Source organism: Elgaria multicarinata, chromosome 8 (genome assembly GCF_023053635.1).
Source record: "Elgaria multicarinata webbii isolate HBS135686 ecotype San Diego chromosome 8, rElgMul1.1.pri, whole genome shotgun sequence".
Taxonomy (NCBI): Eukaryota; Metazoa; Chordata; class Lepidosauria; order Squamata; family Anguidae; genus Elgaria; species Elgaria multicarinata.
The window spans coordinates 114930294-114953979 of NC_086178.1; the positions used below are offsets into that span (position 1 = coordinate 114930294).

The 23686-nt window shown below is 45.9% G+C and overlaps 1 protein-coding gene across 2 annotated transcripts in view; it reads right to left on the reverse strand.

Moving 5' to 3' along the window:
* Positions 1 to 17653, reverse strand: part of NFKB2 (nuclear factor kappa B subunit 2) — a 44804-nt gene extending 27151 nt beyond the window's left edge. The window contains exons 1-8 of one of the 2 annotated variants that reach the window (XM_063133213.1): positions 17577 to 17653; positions 16725 to 16787; positions 15287 to 15365; positions 14920 to 14960; positions 14697 to 14795; positions 12763 to 12914; positions 9071 to 9177; positions 5679 to 5837 (exon numbers count right to left, since the gene is read on the reverse strand). In XM_063133213.1, coding sequence (XP_062989283.1) covers positions 5679 to 5837; positions 9071 to 9177; positions 12763 to 12914; positions 14697 to 14795; positions 14920 to 14960; positions 15287 to 15365; positions 16725 to 16748 — 661 coding nt within the window. In that variant the 5' untranslated portion in view covers positions 16749 to 16787; positions 17577 to 17653. Of the gene's footprint in view, positions 1 to 5678; positions 5838 to 9070; positions 9178 to 12762; positions 12915 to 14696; positions 14796 to 14919; positions 14961 to 15286; positions 15366 to 15814; positions 16254 to 16724; positions 16788 to 17576 lie in introns of those variants that run through there. The other variant, XM_063133214.1, reaches the window with a different exon arrangement.
* Positions 17654 to 23686: the final 6033 nt, after the last annotated feature.

Sequence of the window (23686 nt, forward strand, 5' to 3'; positions counted from 1 at the left end):
CAAGGCCGAAGGGAAGAACGGTAAACTGGAACTGTTGGGCGCCGATGGAGAAACGCAGGTAAGTTTGATGCGACTTCCTGATGGAAATATGGAAGTATGCATCCTTCAGGTCTACCACCGCAAACCAACCCCCCGTATGCAACAGTTGGAGAATGGAAGAAACCGTTGTCATACGGAATTTTTGGGGGGTGATGTACTTGTTTAATTGTCTCAAGTCCATAATCGGTCGAAGACCTCCATCCTTCTTCGGGACCGTGAAGTAGCGTGAAAAGAACCCCTGGTTGATCTCCTCCGCGGGTAGAGGTGAGATGGCTCCTTTCGCTAGTAAAGTTTGTACCTCGAGCAGTACAAGGAGGGGACAGCGCTGTTACTCTCACTCCCGAAGAAGGAGGGAGGGTATCGAACTCGATGGCATACCCCGTTTTGATGATGTTATTGACTCCCATTGATGGTATAGGGTTGCTAGGCGGTTGGTAAAGGGTGGTAGGCCTGGGACAGGGAAGTCAAAGACGTTGCCTCTTGGAGAAGTCCGGCTGACGTCTGTTCTGTTGGTATCGACCTTGGTAAGGCCTCTTCCTCTGAAGTTGTTGTTGTTGTTTAGCAGGCTGTTTATCGTATTGTGGCCGTTGCTGTAATTGCTGGTAAGGCTATCTTGTCCAACGCCTGTTTGTATTGAGGCGGAGGTTGCGAAAACCCCATCTTTCTAGCCGTTGTGCGTGCTTTATAAATAGAGTCTAGGGACTCATCAATTTTGGTGTTAAATAGACCCTCGCCATCGAATGGCAGGCTTCCTATTCTCGTTTTTGTCTCATTACTGAGATTAGCTGATCTCAGCCAGGCATGGCGATGGAGTGCTATAGATCCCATCATGGATTTTGAGTGGGAATCTGTTTGATGCCTGGCCGAGTTAAGTTGTAGCCTTGCTATTGCTGTAGCTTCGGATTGAAAAACCCGCGCTAATTCTCGTTTTTCCTCAGGTAAATGGTCGCAAAGGGAGCCTATTTTCTCCCAAAGGAAAATCTGGTATCTCGCCATAGTTGCTTTGTAGGCGGAGGTCCTTATTCCTAGCGACGAAGAAGCGTACACCCTTCTGCTGAGATAGTCCAGTTTTCTCCCTTCCCTGTCGACCGGGGCTCAGTGTACTTTCTGTGATTTGCCCTGGGCCGATTCCACAATTATCGAATTGGGTTTAGGATGTTAGAATAAGAATTCCGCATTAGCCTCTTGAACTTTATACATCGCCTCCAACCTCTTGGATGTTGGTTGAGTGGCGCATGGTGTTTTCCATGAGATATGTGCCGTACGTTTCAGGGTAGGAGGGAACGGGATAGCAACTGTCGAGCTCGCCTCCGTCTTTAGCACATCGTAAATTGGGTCATCCTCAATTTCTGCAGGCTGTTCGATGTCGAGACATAGAGACTGCGCCATCCTGAGGACATGATCAGAGAAAATCCCCATATCTTCCGAAGGAGAGGCTGGATCGCGGGTGTTTACTATGTCATCGGGCGATGGCATCGAGGCTGCTACCGAAACTATGGAGTCTGAATCGGATCTGTATTCGTCATCAAGTGAGTTCGATGCAGTGACTTGCATTGTTTGCTGTATCGGCTGCAAAGCCTGTTCGTGATGGGGTACAGACGATGAAGCGGCCGCTCTCGGTACCGAAGTGTCGTCCCTGTTACCGTGGCCCAATGGCGTAGGAGCACGTTGCGGGGGAGGCACTTGAATTACTCTAGTAGGTGGTGGAGAGTGGGCGTAATAGTCGCCCTGTCTGCACTCTATCGGGTAGTATTCCTGAGGACGGTAATACTCCCAGTCATATGAATGCTGTCTGTGGTATCCTGAATATTGCGAGATACGGTCATAGTCTGGCCTAGGAGAAAGTCTTTGTCGATGGGTCGATGGTACCGTGGGTTGTGGTATTGATTCTTGTGGAGCAGTTGTGCACGGTATTGAGGCCGCCGATACCAAATCACGTATTTCGCCCTCAGACATGGAGCTTCTGGCTGTCGGTGTTGGTATCGACGAGTGCTCTGGTACTGATGTTTGTGTCGGTACCGAGATTGGTCTAGGCTGGCTAGGCCTGGGCGACGCCGTCATTACGGTCTCGACCCTTGAGGAGGAATGTTTATCAGCCTCTTTTCTTTTCTTCTTCTTTTTCTTTAGTTGTTCCGCCGATTTAGGGGTCCGAGCCTTTTTTGCAATTTTCTTGGCAGCGGACACCGCAAGGGATCGGCCTGGCGTCAGGGGTATGGCCCTGTCTTCCACCATCATCTCCTCAGTAATCACAAAGGATTGAATCTCAGGGCTTTGTTCTTTGCTCATTGCCCTTGAGGAGGATTTTTCAGTACGCTTCTGAGGCACCGGCTCAGTGACCTTTAGAGCTTTCTCCTAGAGCACTGAACGAAGTCTGTCCGCTCTATTTTTCCGAGTCTGCTTAGTAAAAGCCATACAGTGATGGCACTGTTGAACCTTGTGGCCTTCCCCTAGACACACTACGCAAAGAGAGTGACCGTCTTTCGGTGGAAGTTTAGCGCCACATTTGATGCATTTTCTGAACGGGGCCTTTACGGCCATGCGCCTTAGCGATCTGAGGATCGCTAAGGAACAGGGGAAGAGAAGAGTATATAGAATAGCGAAAGGCAACAAAATATATATATATATATTTTTTTGAAAGAAGAGAAGAGATAAGAGATGTATATATACAGAAATCGAGAGAAATTTAGGAGAAGAAGGTTTTTGAGAGAAAAACGCTAGAGGAATCGGTTTCAAGTCTTTGCACAATGGCGGACGACGAAGAACTGAGGTAAGAGTGGGAACCCCAGGGACATGCACAGTAGCGTGGGGGAGGGGTTCCCGCCAAAAACATGTCCCTAAGCTATAGTAGGTTCCGGTTCAGGTCTCCGTGCAGGCGCAGAGCCCATATGTGTGAATGCATAGATGACCACGATGAAGAACTAGAGGATCGGCAATCCTTGACTTGATATTTACCAATAGGGATGACTTAGTGGATAAAGTGGCAGTTACGGGAACTCTGGGGGAAAGTAACCACGTCATACTTGAATTCTTGATTATGAAGGAGTCAAAAGTTGAGTGTAGGCATACACGTACTCTGGATTTTAGGAAAGCTGATTTTAATAAACTCAGAACTATAATAAGTAAGGTCTCATGGCAAATGAGCCTAATGAGAAAAGGAGTGCAGGATGGGTGGGAGTATTTAAAAAAGCAAATTTTAAAGGCACACTTACAAACAATTCCAGCAAGGAGAAAAGATAGAAGACAACAGAGGAAACCAATGTGGCTCCACAAAAAGTTTAGAGATGACCTGAAAACAAAAAGGGACATATATAGGAAGTGGAAGGAAGGCCAGGCTACAAAAGAAGAGTATAGACAAGTGGCGCAGAAGTGCCGAAATGGCGTCAGGAAGGCTAAAGCTGTGAATGAGCTGAGATTAGCGAGGGATGCTAAAAGCAATAAAAAGGCTTTCTTCAGATATGTGAGTAGTAAAAGACAGAAGAAAGAAATGGTGGTTCAACTGCTTAATTAGGATGGCAAATTGATAACAGATGACAAAGAAAAGGCTGAAGTACTCAATTCCTACTTTGTCTTCTCCCAAAAGCAGGTCTATGACCCCCTGGAAAAAGTGAAGCAGAAGTTGAGGGGGCAGGATTACAGTTTGAGATTGATAAACAAATACTCAAAGAACACCTAATTTCCTTGAATGAGTTCAAATCTCCAGGGCCCGATGAACTGCATCCTAGAGTAATGAAGGAGCTAGCGGAAGAACTCTCAGAACCACTGTCTATTATCTTTGCAAAATCATGGAAGATGGGGGAGGTGCCGGACGACTGTAGGAGGGCTAACGTTGGGCCTGTCTTCAAAAAGGGCAAAAAGGAGGAACCTGGGAACTACAGACCAATCAGTCTGACAGCCATCCCTGGGAAAATTCTGGAGCAGATTATAAAGAAGTCAATCTGTAAACACCTTGAAATCAATGCTGTGATCACTAGAAGCCAACATGGATTTGTCAAGAACAAATCCTGTCAGACAAATTTGATCTCATTTTTTGATAAGGTAACCTCCCTTGTGGACCGTGGGAATGCTGTGGACGTCATATATCTTGACTTCAGCAAAGCTTTTGACAAAGTGCCCCATGATATTCTGATTAACAAACTAGCTAAAAGTGGGCTAGATGGAACAACTATTAGGTGGATTCACAGTTGGCTACAGAATTGGACTCAAAGAGTACTTATCAATGGAACCTTCTCCAACTGGGGAGAGGCAACGAGTGGGGTACCGCAGGGCTCAGTCCTGGGCCCAGTGCTCTTCAACATTTTTATTAATGATTTGGACGAGGAAGTGCAGGGAACGCTTATCAAATTTGCAGATGACACAAAATTGGGTGGGATAGCTAATACCCTGGAAGACAGAAACAAACTTCAAAGTGATCTTGATAGGCTGGAGTGCTGGGCTGAAAACAACAGGATGAAATTTAATAGGGATAAATGCCAAGTTCTACATTTAGGAAATAGAAACCAAAGGCACAGTTACAAGATGGGGGATACTTGGCTCAGCAATACTACAAACGAGAAGGATCTTGGAATTGTTGTAGACTGCAAGCTGAATATGAGCCAACAGTGCGATATGGCTGTAAGAAAGGCAAATGCTATTTTGGGCTGCATTAATAGAAGTATAGCTTCCTAATCATGTGAGGTACTGGTTCCTCTCTATTCGGCCCTGGTTAGGCCTCATCTAGAGTATTGAGTCCAGCCCTATGAAGAGAGACTGAAACAACTGGGCATGTTTAGCCTGGAGAAGAGAAGATTGAGAGGAGACATGATAGCACTCTTCAAATACTTAAAAGGTTGTCACACAGAGGAGGGACAGGATCTCTTCTCGATCCTCCTAGAGTGCAGGACACGGAATAACGGGCTCAAGTTAAGGGAAGCTGGATTCCAGCTGGACATCAGGAAAAACTTCCTGACTGTTAGAGCAGTAGGACAATGGAATCAGTTGCCTAGGGAGGTTGTGGGCTCTCCCACACTAGAGGCCTTCAAGAGGCAGCTGGATAAGCATCTGTCAAAGATGCTTTAGGTTGGATTCCTGCATTGAGCAGGGGGTTGGACTCGATGGCCTTGTAGGCTCCTTCCAACTATGCTATTCTATGATTCTATGATTCCATTTGTTGATCTTTTTTTTTTCCTTTTTCCAATTTTTAAGCTCTTACACACAAAGATGAGAGGATTTCGGGGGTTGGCAGGGAGAAAATCATTAATGCTCTATAGTGGCTACAAGGCCCAAAACGCCCAACAAAAATTGGCAAGATCTCTGGCAGGAGGACAACAAATTCCTCAGTTGTGTTTGATAACCCTGAGATCAACTTAACATCACAGATGGGGCACATTCTGAAACCTAGCTTTGCTGTCAATATTTGTTTACAGCAAGGTAGAACTGACCACGCAAAACATGCGCCCTGGAAAACATTCACATGTTTACATATTCTGCATACTTGGAAGGTTTGGGCCTTAATGGCCATAGTCTCAGCAACGAGGGTGGGGAGAGCAAACAAGCCACGACCAACAAGTAGGCACAGCAACAGACACTCCCCATGCCTTTCCTCTAAACAAGATTGAAATCCCAGCTACAGTCAGTCTATGATCCAACAGAGCTACACTCACTGCTGTCATGAATGGGGTCCGAGATAACTGGCTTCAAGGCCAGGGTGAAGTTTCCGCTGCTGTCACGAAGGTAGGCACTGAAACGCAAGCGGACAATGCTGAGGTCCATTGTCTTCTTCAGTTCCTTCGCCTCTTGTTCAATCGCTTCTTCCTCAGATTCTGCCAAGGTAGATGCTAAATTAAAAGTCTGACAAACAAGGGATGAACCACATCCATGCCTCTGAGAATTCTGTGCGACCCATCATCGCGCCCTTTTCCATAGGCTAAACAGATCCTCACAGAAGATGGCCTTGTAGGTAAGAGCAACCAGTCTGGAAGAACTGCTCACACTTACCCCAAGTCTCTGTAGGATAAACTGGCTGAGTGGTTGCGTTATATCCAAGTGAGATGCCCAGAATACCACATACAACGCCTGTGAAAACAATGCCACCCCCGTGAAGGAAGCTGTTTAGCCTAGGTAGCAGATTCTTGGAAAGGTATTTGAATAGAGTACTGCCCATAGGCACCAATGTGTCTGCAGACACCTCTCTTGGCATCTGCCAGGCTCCCTGACCCTCCTGATTTTTCTTTTCTTCTGATTTTGAAATGTTATTTTCTATAAGCTGGGTCAGCCCTTCCCTTTGCATGCCGTAGAGGGAAGGGCTGCTCTCCAGCACCATCTTTGTGTGGGTTCAAAATACTGTTTTGGTGTGTTGGAGCTCAGCCCTCACCTTTGCCTTGCACTTAGGTTTGCCAGCCATTTTGTGAGAGCACCCAAGACATTTAGAATTCCAAATATTTTATTTATTTATTTATTTATTTATTACACTTATATACCGCTCCCATAGCCAGGGCTCTCTGGGCGGTTTACAGAAATTCTAAAATTGAGGTAAAAACAAGTATACAAAATTTAAAACTCTAAAACACAGAACATACACACGTAAAGCATTAAAAGCCGATTAAAAACTAAACATGTGGGTAATTAGGATGTGCCCACTGACCCAAAGAAATTGGGGGGACCCCTGTATTCAAGTTATGCTGGGTGGTTTGTAAACTTCAATAAGCTTACCACCTCTCGCCTCCACCTGTAATACAGAACTGGTAGCTAGAAATGAATTATACTATACTAAGCTCCTGCACTAACTGTTATGTTCTCCCCACCCCCACCCTGTGAGTTCTACCTCTTTACCAATCATCTCTGTCCTTGGCCTCTGGAAAGTGGGCCCAAGTTAAAGGTTGAGGTTCCAAGTGGGACCAGTAACTTAGCTTTTGTATAGTGCTTTTTGCATAGCACAATCTTTACAGCAACCCTGTAAGTTTTGGAGATGATGATTCTGATCTATTGCAGATGAGGGAGTTAGGCCAAGTGGAAGCAATCTGCCTAAGGTTCCCTACGAAGTTTATGGTTGAGGAAAGATTTAAACCAGAAAATTCTTCGCACGTGGGTCGTACTCCTATCCATTAAACTACATCAGCTCTTCCTGCACCTAGCTGGAGGTGAGATTTGCATAGGAAACTAGCTTATATTTTATAATTAAAAAACATGAAGGTCTACTTAACGTATTGAGAAGGAAGACTTGGAATTGGCTACAAATTATGTTACCTAATCTTTTACAACAGTTTTGATGCCTTGGACATAAAATCTTGCAGGGTGTGTGGGGTGGGGTGGGGGGAGAGTCCTGGCTTGTTCTGTCATTGTACCATTTCTTAGACTTAATACAGGTTTGTGCCATCCTTCTTCCAAGGAGCACAGGGAGCATATGCAGAATGGTCCCATTTTATCATCAACGCCATGAGGCTGGATAATAATAATAATAATAATAATAATACATTTATTTCTTACCTTTGGATCGAGGCGGGGAACATTAGAACAGGAATCAATACATCTTAAAAAATCATGATTTAACATTGATCTGGATAGGCCTGCCGGAAAAGGCTAGTCTTTAAAGCTGCCTTAAAATCACACATAGTGTTAATTTTACGAATCTCCTCCGGCAGGCCATTCCACAATCTGGGGGCAACAGAAAAAAAGGTCCTCTGGGAAACTGATGTCAGCCTAGTTTTAGCTGACTGAAGTAAGTTCACCCCAGAGGACCTGAGTGTGCGGGGCGGACTATATGGGAGAAGGCGATCCCGCAAGTAACCTGGACCCAAACCATTTAGGGCTTTAAAGGTGATGACCAACACTTTGTACTTTGCCCGGAAACTAATTGGCAGCCAGTGGAGTGATTTTAATGTTGGCGTAATGTGGTCACCCCTGGCTGCCATATTTTGAACTAGTTGAAGTTTCCGAACTAGGTACAACGGTAGCCCTATGTAGAGCGCATTGCAGAAGTCAAGCCTTGAGGTTACCAGTGCGTGCACTACTGTCTTTAGGTCTTCTGACTCTAAGAAGGGGCGCAGCTGGCGTATCAGCCGAAGCTGATAGTAGGCACTCCTGGCCGTCGCATCTATCTGGGCTGTCATTTGGAGTGACGGATGCAGGAGCACCCCCAAACTGCGAACACAGTCTTTCAGGGGGAGTGTAGCCCCATCCAGAACTGGCTGACACACCTCCAAACCTAGGTCAGAGCCCTTGACAGCAAGCACCTCTGTTTTGTCTGGATTCAGCTTCAGTTTGGATAGGTAGAGAGTTCTCAATAAGGTACATAGCTTTCATTGCTCATATATCTTACCAGTGCTAACTTACAGAGTTCATATCTCCCTGGAACTACCCTGACTTAAGGGGTACCCTTGTGAAGTGCTCCTTCAATTTCAAACCTGGGCAGTGGAAACAGATTCTGGGGCTCAACTCCAGTGAGCCCCTCTCCCACACACACTTCTTTCCATCCTTAACTTTCAGCCCTGCTCTGCTGTTTCCTTTCGCCACTTTCCCCTTCTCATTTCAGTCTTCCTTACACTTACTTTCTTTCCTTCCTGTACCTGGGCCCTATTACATACTTCGGATTTTAAGCCCTCCTGATAAGGGGCTTCTGAGACCTTCTTTTCAATTCAGATATAATGGGATCAGATTCTGGTGACTCTGCTGAGCTAAATGCATTCTACATATGCTTAGAAGCACAATTCTGTATGGAAACTAAGGGGCATTAAAACTGCATGGATTCATTGTGCAGTCTTGAGTAAGCCTGAAGCTTCTGAATGTCAGTCCTTGGGATAAATGCTACTACAGGGAACTTTTGAGTGACATTCGACATGTGGAGCTTTGGACAATAAGTCATTTTTATTTTATTCATGATTCATAGTTCTTATGGTTATAAGCTGGCAGCTATAACAAGTTACAATTTACTTGCTCCAAGCTGCTGTACATAGCAGAAATGTTAGACACCCCCACCCTGAAAACCCCCCACCCCTGAACAGTTAGACAGGTCAATGGCCTAGCAAATCATCTCGTTTCTTTCACCCTTCAGAGTCACCTGTCAGAGATTGTGGTCGGTTTCGAATCTTCTGCTTCTGTAGTTTGTCCTTGATTACCTCCATCATGTTTTTCTTGGTCACATGGAGCACACCCAGGTTATTAAATCTGAGAAAGGACACATCACCACCTCACTTCAATAAAAGTCACAAAGCATCATACTGGACAGCAACTGGCCCACGAAAAGGAGCAGAAGATCCATTATTGGGACTGAACATGTTAAAAAAATGTTTAATGGAAGACAAAGCACAGATGACAAGGGGCCAATGAAGAAGACGAAAAACTAGTTTCTAAAATATAAACTTGTTTACCTCATCATTTTAACATGTCGTGAAGGTGTATAGAAAGATTGCACCCCTACAAAAGGAGCCACCAAACCATGAATCAAGGGTCTCCAGGTCATGCTGCTAGGCGTCTAGCTGCATGGCCAACAATTTCACAAGCAACAGCTGCAATGGAATCTGAAAATCTCGGGTTTCTCTTCTGCAACCACATGGGTTACAAACTTGTGTTTTGCTTTAAATTAAATCCAGGAACTTATGGAATGTTTTGCTTGTTCTAAATTCTAGTGCTCAATCAAAACAAGTGTTTGAAATAGTGTCAGTTTGCATAATTTCTATTCAACATTTGGATTTTCTGGATTTTTTGTTGATAGAAAATATCAAGATTTGCTAAATCATAGCCTATCAGCAGCCACCCTGAAGGTGGCTAAAGGAGAAAAATCCCTCCACTAGCCCACCAAGACTACCACTTACATGAGTAAGTGTAAGTTTACATGAGTAAGTGTAAGGTTTCTCTGTAGAGATAGAAACCCATGCTGTCAAGAGTCACTCCCTGCATCAGTCTCTAGCGGCAGGGGCAGCTGATCACGACAAGACAGAGTTACAATGAAAATCACACACAATATCGAACCTTTGTGAACTAAAAATTCCAAATGAGAACTGCCAGAAAGGGCAGAAAGAAAAGGAAACAGAACAAGAAACAGGATGGCCTCTCTCTTTCGCTTGCTGACAAGGATCAGTATAGACCTGAAGAAGATTCCCTACATTTTGCCCATAGCAGCCATCCATCCAAGATATCCTGCCTTTTTTCCTCCTTAAGGAACCCAAGGCAGTGTACATAATCCTCCTCCTCTCCATTTTATCCTCACAACAACAACCTTGTGAGGTAGGCTGGGCTGAGAGTCTGTGACTGGCCCAAAGTCACCCAGTGGACTTCCATGGCTGAGTGAGGACTAGAACTCAGATCTCCCGACTCCCAGTCCAACACTTTAGCCACTACACCACACTGGCTCTGCCTGTGGCAATGCTTTCTGGACCTGGAAAATGAGGCACCAGACATGCGAGTAGAGTGCACTGTCTAATCCAGCAACTCAAGATACTTAGACTGCAACCCTTTGCTCATCTCCACTGCGTTCAATGGGGCTTTTTCCCTAGCACATGTACTTAGGATTGACACCTTGAATACCTATTTGCTTTGTATGGATGAGTGAAAAGCCACAAATAGGAGTCTGAACATCTGAAATCAGCTGCATATCTCCTGAAAATGCATAAGGCCCAATGTATGTTTTTAATTGGATACCGGTTTTTATACTGTTGTTTTTATGTTTTGGTGGTTTTAAATTTTGTATACTTTTTAACATTCAATGTTTTTAACTTCTGTAAACCGCCCAGAGAGCTTTGGCTATGGGGCGGTATATAAATGTAATAAATAAATAAATAAATACGTCAAACAAATGCCATTAGGATGCTGAGAATTGGGGCAGGAGGAATGAAGATATCATTCTTGGGCCTAATATAATGTGGTGTTCACCTTCAGAAAAAAAGAAGGGTCTGTATGAAGTCCTTATCCTTGTGGTGGATGAAGAGGCCAGTACAGATGGTACTTTCTCAAACTGGGGGGAAGAAAAAGAGTGGGGTACCGCAGGGCTCAATCCTGGGCCCAGTGCTCTTCAACGCTTTTATTAATGACTTAGATGAGGAGATTCAGGGAATGCTTATCAAATTTGTAGATGACACAAAATTGGGTGAGAGAGCAAATACCCTTGAAGACAGAAGTAAACTTCAAAGTGATCTTGACAGGCTGGAGTGTTGGGCTGAAAACAACAGAATGAAATTTAATAGGGACAAATGCCAAGTTCTACATCTAAGAAAAAGAAACCAAATGCACAGTTACAAGATGGGGGATACTTGGCTCAGCAATACTACTAACGAGAAGGATCTTGGAATTTTTGTAGATCGCAAGCTGAATATGGGCCAACAGTGTGATGTGGCTGCAAAAAAAGGAAATGCTATTTTGGGCTGTATTAATAGAAGTATAGCTTCCAAATCATGTGAGGTACTGGTTCCCCTCTATTCGGCACTAGTTAGGCCAGTTCTGGATATCACACTTCAAGAAGGATGCAGACAAGCTCTAGGGGGTTCAGAGGAGGGCAATGAGGATGATCAGGGGTCTGGAAACAAAGCCCTACAAGGAGAGACTGAAAGAACTGGGCATGTTTAGTCTGGAGAAGAGAAGATTGAGGGGAGATATCATGATAGCACTCTTCAAATACTTGAAAAGTTGTAACACAGAGGAGGGCCAGGATCTCTTCTCGATCATCCCAGAGTGCAGGACACAAATAATGGTCTCAAGTTACAGGAAGCCAGATTCTGGCTCGACATCAGGAAAAAATTCCTGACTGTTAGAGCAGTACGACAGTGGAACCAATTACCCAGGGAAGTGGTGGGCTCTCCCACACAAGAGGCATTCAAGATGCATCTGGACAGCCATTTGTTAGCGATGCTTTAAGGTGGATTCCTGTATTGAGCAGGGCTTTGGACTTAATGGCCAAACTCTACTGTTTGTCCAACTCTACTGTTCTATGATTCTATAAGACTCTTTTCCTGCAGTTGTTCTTTTTGGCTTGAGTGGAGCAACAAATGTTTATAATCAGCAGACCGGGAGTCCAGTTACAAAGCCAGAGACCTCTCAGAATAAGATATCAGTGATTTCCACATGCGTGCTAAAAGCTCAGTTCCTAATTAAACCAACAGGAGCTCACCGATCACTAATTGAAATGCCATCTACTTCCTCAGGAGACCAGAGACCAGTAAGTGTAAGACAGTCTGCAGGAGGAGAAGCTTCTCTGCTTCCTTTCCCTCCCTCTGATTCTTAAAGGTCTTTCATAAAATGCAAGGATTAAAAATAAAAACAAGTAGTTTTGGGATTACATTGACCTGTTTCTGAGGGATGGTGTGAAAAATTTCTAGATCTTCCTAGCACCCCCGCACTGTAGCTAGGCTTCGTATGTCCCCCACCTCACCACTACTATCTTATAGTGCTCCATATGTCCAACCACCTTCTCTAAACCTGCTTCCTTGATTACCCACCTGCCTTCGCCAACCCTCCAAATGTGATAATTACAGAACGTCACCTGCCATATAGATCAATACATGAGTTGTGAATAGCAAAAGTGAGACTTATTGCTCAAGAAGCCCCTGGAGCTCCCTAGAAGACCAGAAGGCCACACCTTTGCATTCCATAATACTGTAGGGTTTCATGGAGCAATCTTCACTAGGAGTCAAGCCTAATGCACCAAAGGGATAGGGCTGCACTGAAGGTAGTGCAGTCCATTTTTGCTCAGAGAGCTATATACTATTGTGAAAGGAGTCTTGCTCTCTGCAACGCTGCCCCCTTATTGTGCATACATACTGTGCAGTCATGTCCTTTGGGCCCACTGTCACGATACAGTTGCCAGCTTCATTGCACTGTTTTCCCACCAGACTGTGGGCATGCACCTGTGGCGGGTCGGTGTGAGTCACCAGGTCCACTTCTATCCTAGCCAGCCCAACGTAATTGGAGATCTGCCAATGAAACGGGATAAAGTGAGGTCAAAGTGCATAATGCCCCACCTTAGTGAATGAGAGAGAAGCTTTCCGTGAAACCAGCATCCTTTTAAGCTCATAGAACTCTTTCCTCATCAGAATTTCCATCAACAACTTCCACTGGACTGATTCAGATGTAAACCATAGTTTAGCATTACTAGAACAATCCTAGCCGCCCCCCAGATTCACACACTCCCCACCTGTGGCACAGCCAGAAGTAGTTACGTATTTTCAGCTTCTGTTTATTTATTAACTGCACTTTCCCTTATAATCCAAACTTGGACAAACTGCAATTATTTTTAAATGTGGTTAGTGGAAGCAAGCCAACTTCAAAGCATTGTTCAGGAAGCTGGCTTGTTTCCAATAACCAGAGCTAACCACAATTTTGCACTGGGTCTGAACCTAGCCATTGGCCACGTTAGTTCATAACATTAAGCCAAGAATTCTGGCTTATTAAACCACAATGATGCCTATGTGCATCAGTTGCTGGGGTACATAGGCAGAAGAGTGCTGTTGCACTTATGTCCTACTGGTGGATTCCCGGTTGACAGCTGCTTGGCCACTTTGCGAACAGAATGCTGGAAGAGAGGGACACTTGGTCTGATCCAGCATGGCTCTTATGTTCTTACAATATGAACAAGCAGCATGCTAGTGCATGCAGCCTGTTTGTTCCTGCTTTGCCCCAGCCTTCATGCAAATGGGTAAGCAAATCAAGCAGGAACAGTTAATCATAATTTCTGAACCGAGGGTTATTGTTTAATGTGCCCAAACAAGCCAGGATCACAAGCCAGCTTTAAGAAAGGGAAGGAAGTGACAGAGGAGGAGTTCAGAGAAAATAACTGAAGAAAAAATCCTTAGCAGTTTAATTTTGCAGTCACTAACAGGCCGACTCACACAATGGTGGTCGAAGAAGAACTGAGGGAGTAAGTGGGAACCCTTAGGGATATGCACACTAGGACGGTGGGGGAGGGATTCCTGCCTAATTTTCTTCAGTTATATGTACCTCCTGAAGATGCAGAGCCCATAAGTGTAACACGCAGAGACCATGAAGAAGAATCTTGGGTTCACACATCAGACTAAGCTATCTTTCCTGGTTTGCATAAGCAAACAGATTTTGTGTATAGGCATGTTGCTTCACACTGTGGTTTAATAAGGCAGGCCTTTCAAGGTAGACCTTCTGAAAGAAGTCCTCAGCTTCCCAACAAAACTCTGAGGGGAATTCTGGGAAAGACTTCTGAAGCCATGCAGAAGTAATTCATGAAAATAAATTCAACACCCTGGTGAGATGATGCACACCAAAAGGGATTCTTTGGACCACAGGGAAATTACACAAATTAATCAACGTTATTAACTGTTCTATCAAACCTAGATTCCAGGGATAAATACATTTTAAAATTCAAAATTCAGATTGAAACCAAATACAGATAAAGTAAAATATATAATTATAGCCACAGTAATTCATTTGTATAATTACACACAAAACCACACAAAACAAAGAAGGAGAAAAGCAAGTTCAAGACCCTCATAGTTCTGGCTTCCCATCCCTTCTACATGCCCTTATTTATGTTATTGTAACTAATAGCCTAGGAGTAGAAACATAGCTCCTTTCTTTATCTTTCACATGCCTCAAGTCTCCTGCCACAAAGGCTCTACTTTCATCCTCTTATTACTGCTACACTTTATCAAAATATGACACGTACCAGATTAAAAATTAAGCACAAAACCAATTTCTTAACTATCTCCAAGGAATGTGATGCTCACTTTAACAGTGGGGTAAGTCTTGTGTCCTTTCTCACTAGAAGCTCCAGGCAGTCCCCCATGCGAGGGTCCTTCACAGCCATATCGGAACCGGAAACCTCGCTGCCGAAGATTACATACAAAAAACAAAAAACAAAGACATTCCATCACATGGCCAATTGCAGCAAGAAGCTGTTGGGGAAAATGTCGTTGCAACAGGATACACTCTGTTACAATGAATTCTTACCTGCTTTGGCTGTTCAATTATAATGAGGAATGGGCCTTCAACTGAGGATAAAAAAAGAAAAATATTGTGATTGGGCCAATGTTGAACATACACAAGACATAGAATCATAGAATAGCAGAGTTGGAAGGGGCCTACAAGGCCATCGAGTCCAACCCCCTGCTCAATGTACATACTGCATTGTACATACTGCATTGAGCAGGGGGTTGGACTCGATGGCCTTGTAGGCCCCTTCCAACTCTATTCTATGATTCTAGTGGCAAACTACACACATAACTGAAACTACATTCTCTCCCCAAACCTTGCAGTGTTCCACATCACCTGTAATTTACTGTCCCCAAGACACAAAACTTCCCAAAAGATTCCTTACCTGTCTCCATGAGCAGCTCCTTCTGCTCAATCAAATGAGAGCCAAACTGGAAATCATCATAGTCTATCCCGTCCAAGCACTGCATGCAGAATGGGATAAAAAAGAGCAAAACCTAAGTTATGAAATACATAGCCACCAGATAGATTAAGAATATAAGAAGTGCCATGCTGGATCAGACCAAGGATCCATCTAGTCCAGGACTCTGTTCACACAGTGGCCAACCAGCCATTGGCCAGGGACCAACAAGGCAGGACATGGTGCAACAGCACCCTCCCACCCATGTTCCTCCTCCCCTCCGTGTTATCCTCACAACAACAACCCTGTGAGGTAGGCTGGGCTGAGAGTCTGTGACTGGCCCAAAGTCACCCAGTGGGTTTCCATGGCTGAGTGGGGACTAGAACCCGGATCTCCTGACTCCCGGTCTAACACCTTAACCACTACACCACACTGGCTCTCAAGGTTATACTTGAAGTTGTGTTCTTTTGCCCCAGCGTGCATCACCTTACACTTGCTTACATTGAGCCGCACCTGCCATTTGGATGCCTACTCTCCCGGCTTGGAGAGATCCCTTCAGAGCTCTTCACAATCCCTTTGTGTTTTAACAACCTTAAACAATTTGATGTTGTCGGCAAACTTGTCCGCTTCATTGCTGACTCCTAATTCCAGATCATTTATGAACAAGTTGAAAAGAATTCACAAATGTGTAACACAAACTGCTCTAAATAAGAATGTGATGAGAGAGATATCAAGACCTATTAGCCATGACAGCTAGATGAAGCCTCTTTTTGCAGACACTGGGAACAAACAATCCATAAATAAGATCTAGGGTGCTGTTTCCTGAAGTTCTGATAGCTAGGAACACATTCTCTTACAAGGTTGACATTTAGAGTGTGTAACAAGTACCCACCCGACAGGCTGTGACTATAGGTTAGCCTGAGCAGACCTCCCGAACGGAAGGAGGCAAGCCCAAGAGCAGTGACTAACTTGGATGCAAGGGGCACTCACCTTTGCTGCCCAGAGAAAAGACAGAGAAGCAACAGAAGGACTTGCCCCCAGGGCAGGAGGGCTGCCCAGGACACTGCTCTGGCTTTACCTTCCTCCAAAGACACAACCAACCAACCAACCTCGTCTTTTCTGGGTAGAGGTACTTTAGGTAAACAGGAGCAGATTGTTACTGATATTGAATGATCTTATTTCTAGTGGCACAAAAGCAGTGGGCTTGCACCACAAGGCTTTCAGATTACTCTTCTAGAGTAGCTATTGTGGCTGTCTTAGCCCTACAAAGTACGAAATGCAGAACAGACAGAAATTTGTTTAAGGCCCTGTCAAAAAGGTCTTGTCTAAAAACAAGACGGCTTTTGAAAACGATGAACTTGACAATTCGGGGCTGGCCCGATATTTGCGAATGGTCCAACTCGAAGAATGGGGGGGGACTCACTGCGGGGTAGCCGTCGCAATCCATGGGGGTCGAAGTGGCAATCCCGGAATTGGTATTCTGGCCCTGCGGAAGGAAAGGGGAAACCGGTGGAGAACAAGAAAGAGAGAGGGAGAGGGAGAGAGACGGAGGTGCCTCAGCTGCCGAAAAGAGCCACAGGCGGAAGCTGGGCGGGCAAGGAAACGCCGATGGAAAGTCCCTAGAAGCCCGGCGAAGCCGGAGAGCGGGAGCGAACAGGCCGGGAGGGAGGGAGGGAGGGAGGGAAGGAGGGGAGCGAGGCGCGGCGCTGCCCCCCTCCCCTCCCCACCGCCAGAGCCGGGGGCTTCCAGGAAGAAGGGGCCCGGCCCGGCCCGCCTCAGAAACCCCAGGATCTCCCGCAGTGGGCAGGGAAGGCGGGTGTGGGGGGAGGTGAGGGAGGGAGGGAGGCGGCGGCCCCCGCGAAGCCTATCACGGCCGCCAAGCGCGGGCACGGGCGGCCCTCCCCCCTCACCGAAAGACCCGACGGGCCGCTCCGCGGGGTGGGCGCGGAAGGGCCGCCGAGGACGGGCGGCGCCGGGGTCTCCCCGCAGGCGCCGCGGCAGCAGCCAGGCGGCCCCCACGTGGCCGAGGAAGCCCCGCCAGGGGAAGGGCCCGCAGCCTCCTGCCCGCTCGCCCCGCTGCCTCGGGGGCTTACCGGGCAGCCCATCGGAGGGAGGGAGGAAAGAAGGCGAGGCGCCATGCGAGCGAGCAGCGAAGGAGCCCCGGGGGGAGAAGGGTCGCAAGAGCCTCGGGGGTGGAGGGCGAGAACACCCCCCCCCACGCACCACCCCCTTCCGACGCCCCCACCCGCCGCCGCTGACCGACCTCCCTCCCTACCTGCAGGCGCGTCTTCCGCCGCGGCCGGGCTCCTCCGGGACCGCTAAGCCCCGCCCCGCGAGGCTTCTCAGCAATCAGCTGACCCGTCGAGGAGGCCGGACTGGTCGTCCGGGCAACACAAGGCCCTCCCCTGGCCCTGGGGCGAGGGCAGAGGGCGGGAAGGGAAGGCGGGGGAGGGCGGCGGCCGCCGGGCCCGGCTCCAACCGCGCTCGGGCCGGGAGGGAAGGAAGGGCGAGCCGGGGGGGGCGCCGCCCCCAGGCCAAGACTCCACCTCCTCTCCGCCGCCGGCGGGCTGCAGCTTCCGCAGTGACCAGCAGAGGGAGCCCGCGCCCCGCCCCCTTCCTCCTCCGGTGCGGCGGGAGGGGCCCTAGGAAGAGCCCCCGCCCCACCCCCGTCTAAGCATGCCGGGGGGGGGGAGGGAGAGAGGGGAAGGGGACGGGCGCCCCCCCGCCTTCGGAAGTGACTTCCCAACTGTTGGGTTTCAGCCCGGAAAACCCAGGAGCGGTTTATCCTGTTTTTGCCATGGCGGGAGTTTGAAAGCCTCCCTCGGCCAGGGCTGCCCCGTCGCTGCGCTCCTTTCCCCATCCCGGTATCCTGAGGGGACGCGGCGGCGGCGCCCCTCGCCCCCCACCACGACGCCACACCGCACCCCCACACGACGCCACTACGGGCCACTCACGGCGGCTCCGTTTAAAATGCCTCCCTGCGATGCCGCGAGCAGAGTTCTTCGCCAGACCTGCGCCAAGAGGATCGGGCGCTTCCTAAACGGTTCCACAACCGCATCTGGAGCTCTGCGTCCTCCTGGGCCCCAACAGTCGCCACTGCTGCTACAAGCCATTTCAAAGCAGTCGTGCAGATCCTGCCCTCGCCTGGTGTCCGCATCGCGGCCAATGCCCGCAACGCCCCTCCTGCCGGCTTCGGTGCCTCCGCGCTTTGTGGAACCGAGGACTTCGTAGTGTTTCCCGCGAACTGCCTGCTGCCCTTGGAGCTGCCAGGCTCACGTGCACGCGCCATCTGTCGTTATTGGTGTTGCAGCATTTGACAAAGGGCCCCACGACGTTCAGATTAGCGAAGTAGTCCAGTATGGGCTGGATGGCACCGCTGCTAGCTGGATTCATAGCTGCCTTGAGAACCCCACCGGAGGAGCCCTGGCCAGAGGTTCCTCATCGAACTGGAGAGAGAGGTTGAGTAGGGTGCCACAGGGCTCGGTCCCGGACCCTGCGCTCTTCAACGTTTTTGGGAAGGGATAGGGACCTCGATACTTGAGAGAGCCCCTCTCCTTGTGGCTGCCCGAGACCTGAGATCTGTTGGAGGAGCACTTCTTTGCATCCCACCAACACAACATATACGCTATGATGGGACAAGGGAGAGGGCCTTCTCTGTGGTGGCACCCCAACTGTGGAATGCCCTCCCCTTGGAGGCCCGATTGGCGCCAACACTGCTTTCATTTCGATGCCAAGTAAACACATGGCTTTTTAACAAAGCCTTTGATGGTTAAACTCACTGGCACATTGTCTTAACTGTTTTAATCTGTATCTATTGCTTTTAAATTATATATTGTTTTAACTTGGACCATGGTTTAATTTGTTTTTAACTGTGTATATTTATTGTTTTATACTGTATGTTTTTATCTGTACGCCTCCCTGAGATCTTAGTGATATAGGGCGGGATAGAAATATTTTAAATAATTAGCGAATACCTTAGAAAAGGGAGGAGGCACAAAATTATCTCGATGGGTTAGAAACTGGGCAGAAAATAGAAATGCAAGCACAGGCAATATTATATGTGAAAAGGATCTTGGAGTTGTAGTCAATCACAAGCTGAATATGAGTCAGCAGTGTAATGTGGCTGCAAGAAAGGCAATTGCATCAATAAAAGTATAGTTTCAAAATCATGGAAAGTAAGAGTTCAACTCTACTCTGTGCTGGTCAGAGCTCACCTCAAATGCTATGTCCAGTTCCAGACACCATGCTTTAGGAAGGATTCAGATAAATTGGAATGAGCTCAGAGAAGGGTAACAAAGATGATCAGAGGACTAGAAACGGACCTGGTTCGCACAACATGACAACCCGTCATTGGTTAATTTGCTCAGAGGGGCTGTTGTGTTGTGCTTGGCATCCATGGGTGCCCAGTTAGCTGTGTCGTGTGAATCTGGGCAGCAGGGGCTGTTTGAGGATGAGACATCCCTCAACCCTAAAACAAGTCATGGCTTATTTTAGTAATGTACGAGTGAGAGACAAAAAATATTGTGTCAGGTATTTCCAAAAGGTTGGTGTACAAATGTCTAGAAAAAAGTATAGTCAGGTTTAATTGGCAAATGTTAAATAAGGAGTTATCTTCTCATAGGTATGATTCAGAATTAATCATATATAGCCTGAAAGGTGTATGTATAAGCTTTTTTGTATGGGTTGTTGTTGTTTTTAGTAATTATGAGGTAATTAAGACTGTGAGCCCTAATTTATGCAACAGTAGATAATATTAGCTATGAAATCATCTCTACATGAAAAGTTGTAAGTTAGAATGAGGAAGCTTTTAGGACATAATATTAATTGTTTAAACAGAAGAAAATGCCCTACAACTCCAAGCATGGCTGATTGAGGCATACTAACCGTAAACCCTTTTTCCTATCTAAACATGCATAGAAATGCATAATTATTAGAAGCTCACCAGGCCTATGTACCTGTCCACTGAATAGCCTATTCAAAATGGAATAGGAAACCTGGTACTTAGAATAAGATCTCTTGTTTTTAAGCTATTAGAACTAGGAGTCTAAGAACAAACCATCCAGAGAGCTTCGGCTATGGGGCAGTATATAAATTTAATAAATAAACAAACAAGAAATGCTTAGGAAATTATATTTCCTGATAAGCTATTAAGAGCTAAGAATCTTTAGCAAAGCTCTGTTTAACAACAATAAATGTGTTTGTTATTTTATACAAGTCTTATGTTGATGTGATGTTATAAGTATATTTCTAATAAAAAATGGATTCCCCCCTTAAAAAGCAAAACTGAATCCACCTCAAATTTCCTGACTATTGAACGTGTTTTAAATAGGACTGTTTTCTGGATGTTGGTGTGGATGTATTTCAGTAGGACCAGTTTCTGATTTGACTAATGGAATAATTGTGACCTTTTCCCGTTGCCATTGTTTTTTAACTTCCATACCCAGTGGTATTTTTCCCTCTCTTTTCCTCTTCGTTTTCAACAACATTTTTGTCTTTAGGTGTTCTTATGTTGATAAGGTAAGTTTGTTTTTATTTTTTGTCTATAACCATTATGTCTGGTCGGTTGCAGGGTATTGTTTTTTCTGTATGAATTGTTCTGTCCCAATATATTTGATTATCTTCATTTCCCAAGATTGTTTCAGGTGAGTATGTGTAATATGGTGTAGGTTGTTTGATGAGGTTGAATTTGATGGCCAGTTGTTGGTGAATTATTTTTGCAGCTGTGTTGTTGTTTTCATCATCAATATCTAAAATAGATTCCCTTTCTAAACTGCAATTCTGCCCAATAGATTGCAAGAAGTTATCACAACATTGGCTCAGGCAGATCAGGTGGGATTTATTAAACAGACAGGAGGCTGATAACCTTGGATTAGTCATTGATCCGATAGCTTTAGGGTTGAATCGTATCTGCACATTTGCTAGTAGAGCGGCAAAAGATGGGGGAGAAGGTGGGGAGAAGGCTGCTGAGGAAGGAGGGAGGGGTCAGGTTGCCACAGCGTAAGTTGTTGTTAAGCGGACTTCAGGAACCAGGATTGCTGGTGAGAGGAGTGGCAGCGTTTTTCTGCTGCTCTTGCTGAGCACCTCTGTAGCCAATTGTGGCAACCCATGATAAATGCACTCGGGTTCAGATGACACGACAACCCATCATGGGTGAAAATGACCTACAAGCTATGGGTTCTTGGTGTGACTTTCTCACAAAAAATAAGCCACCCTGTGGAAAACGCTCCAGGGTTCGGACACCCAATCACGACTGGCTGCCCATGATGGTTTGTTATATCATGCGAATCCAGTCTTAAGACTCCAAAAGAGGCAATGGACAGATTGGGGGTAATGCTTGCATTTAGATAGTGATTTGTTTATTTCAAAGCAGAAAGGTCTGCTTTGCTCTTTAATCCAAAGTTTGTACGACAAACTGGCCATGATGTGAAAAATTCAGCATCAGGATCTCCTGCTGTGCTTTTATTTTAGCAATTAGCTGTTGCACGTGGCTGCTTTGAACATCAGCGAGGTGGAGCCATGGGAGGCAACAGCCCTTGAGCCAACCAGTTTTCCTGTTCTAACCCCTTACACAAAGCAGCTATTGGCTGCACTTCAAACCAAACCAATCCATCCTATCCCAGGGCAATGATCCAGGAGTAGAGCAAATTACCAAGCCAGTCACAGGATGCAGGAAAAGAAAGACACACAATACACCACAAAGATATTTTAAATTATTGCACATTCATTTTTTATATTACATGTATAAAATATTCAGAATGGTCCTCTCTAAAGCTTGTATAGGCCAGTATCATTCAAAAAGTGAGCAAAATCAGCTTCATAAACACAAAGCAATAGACAGGCAGAGCAGCGGGGGTTGTGGGTGGGGAGATTTCCATGTCATCAAGTTCCTTTCCCCTTTGTGCATCAAGTTATTTTAAAAGTCATTCTAGGGCATTTCAAGATGACGTAAGGTTTGGGTGGGGGGATGTGGAGGGTGCGAATTATCATGACAGCTGCTGCTAAATTGTTGCACGAGATTCAGTTTTATTTTTCCAAGTTACTCTTACTGCTGCATTGATACTGCATTTTTCCAACACTTTTTTCACTGTGCCACTTGAAATAATGACCCTGTTCAGACCACACACTAAGCCACAATGGTTAAGCATTTTGAGATAAACATGATGGCTTAGTGTTTCATGTGAACCATGACTTAGCATGTTATGTCAACCATTTTAAACACCCATGGCTACATAAACACGATTTAGACATGCGCACTAGCTATTTGCTTGCAAAAGGGTTAACAGCCTAACCATGGCTTAGTGTGTTGTCTGAACAGGCACACTGAATGCTATGTGGAATGTGGTTGTATAAGCATTATGTAGTTCCCATGAACCTGAGACGTTATTGGTAATGACAAGAGCTCTCCCTTCCTATCCTGCACCATTCTTTAAACTTATTTAAATGTTTTGTTTGTTTGTCTCTTTCGATGCTACACAGTCTCCTGCTACAGGCTCACTTAAGCACAGCCCCTTTAAATTCTGCTCTGAAATGGCCGACATCAGTCCAGTGCTGTGCCAGGCCACTGCAGGCGGCTTTTTTCCCATTCCTTTTATTTCTAGGCACGCAGCTTCTCTCATTCTACAACAGCAAGTCTAGCCCCATCCATTGTGTAGGGACAGGATCTTGTTCTGATAGCATAAGGCCAAAGCCAGCATGAGTCTCAGCTAATGAAGAAAACATGCAATTAGAAAGACCTTCAACAAGTTATTTGGTAAGATTCATTGACTTTGGTTTTAAGATAATTTAGTATTCACTGATGATGCTATAAGAAATTGAAGCTTCTATGCCCAATATTTTCTCATATTCAGTCTAAAGATGAGTGTAAGGAAGTATCAAGAAAATTCTCAAAAACCTTGTTTTTATTACTACCTATTCAGGGATCGTTCTTCCATTGCAAGAACTGTGGTGTTACCACTCCCACATGGTTCCGTTTCATGCTACATTAGAAAAAAGGAAACATTAGAGGGGCCAACAATAGGGTTATTTCCCATGACAGTGTGGCACAACCACACAGCTCCTGCAGCATTAAGAACTGGACTTCAAGCATGTGACGCAAACACACATTCTATGAACCAGCTTTTGGGAATTGTTGGATCTCACCCAGATGAGTTTTCTGTAGACTATCCTAAGGCACATATCTTTGGGTATTTCATTTCTTTCCATATGCACATCTATAGAATATATGCAGGGAAGAATAACATAAGTAGACCTGAGAAACTCTGCCTGAATAATCACGGAAGGCATGGAAATTGCCACTACAGGAAAGAGAATGCAGATTTCAGAAAGAGTGATTCCTCCCTCCAAAAAGGCTGTGGAGCATGTTAAAGGCACTTCAATATGGAGTAA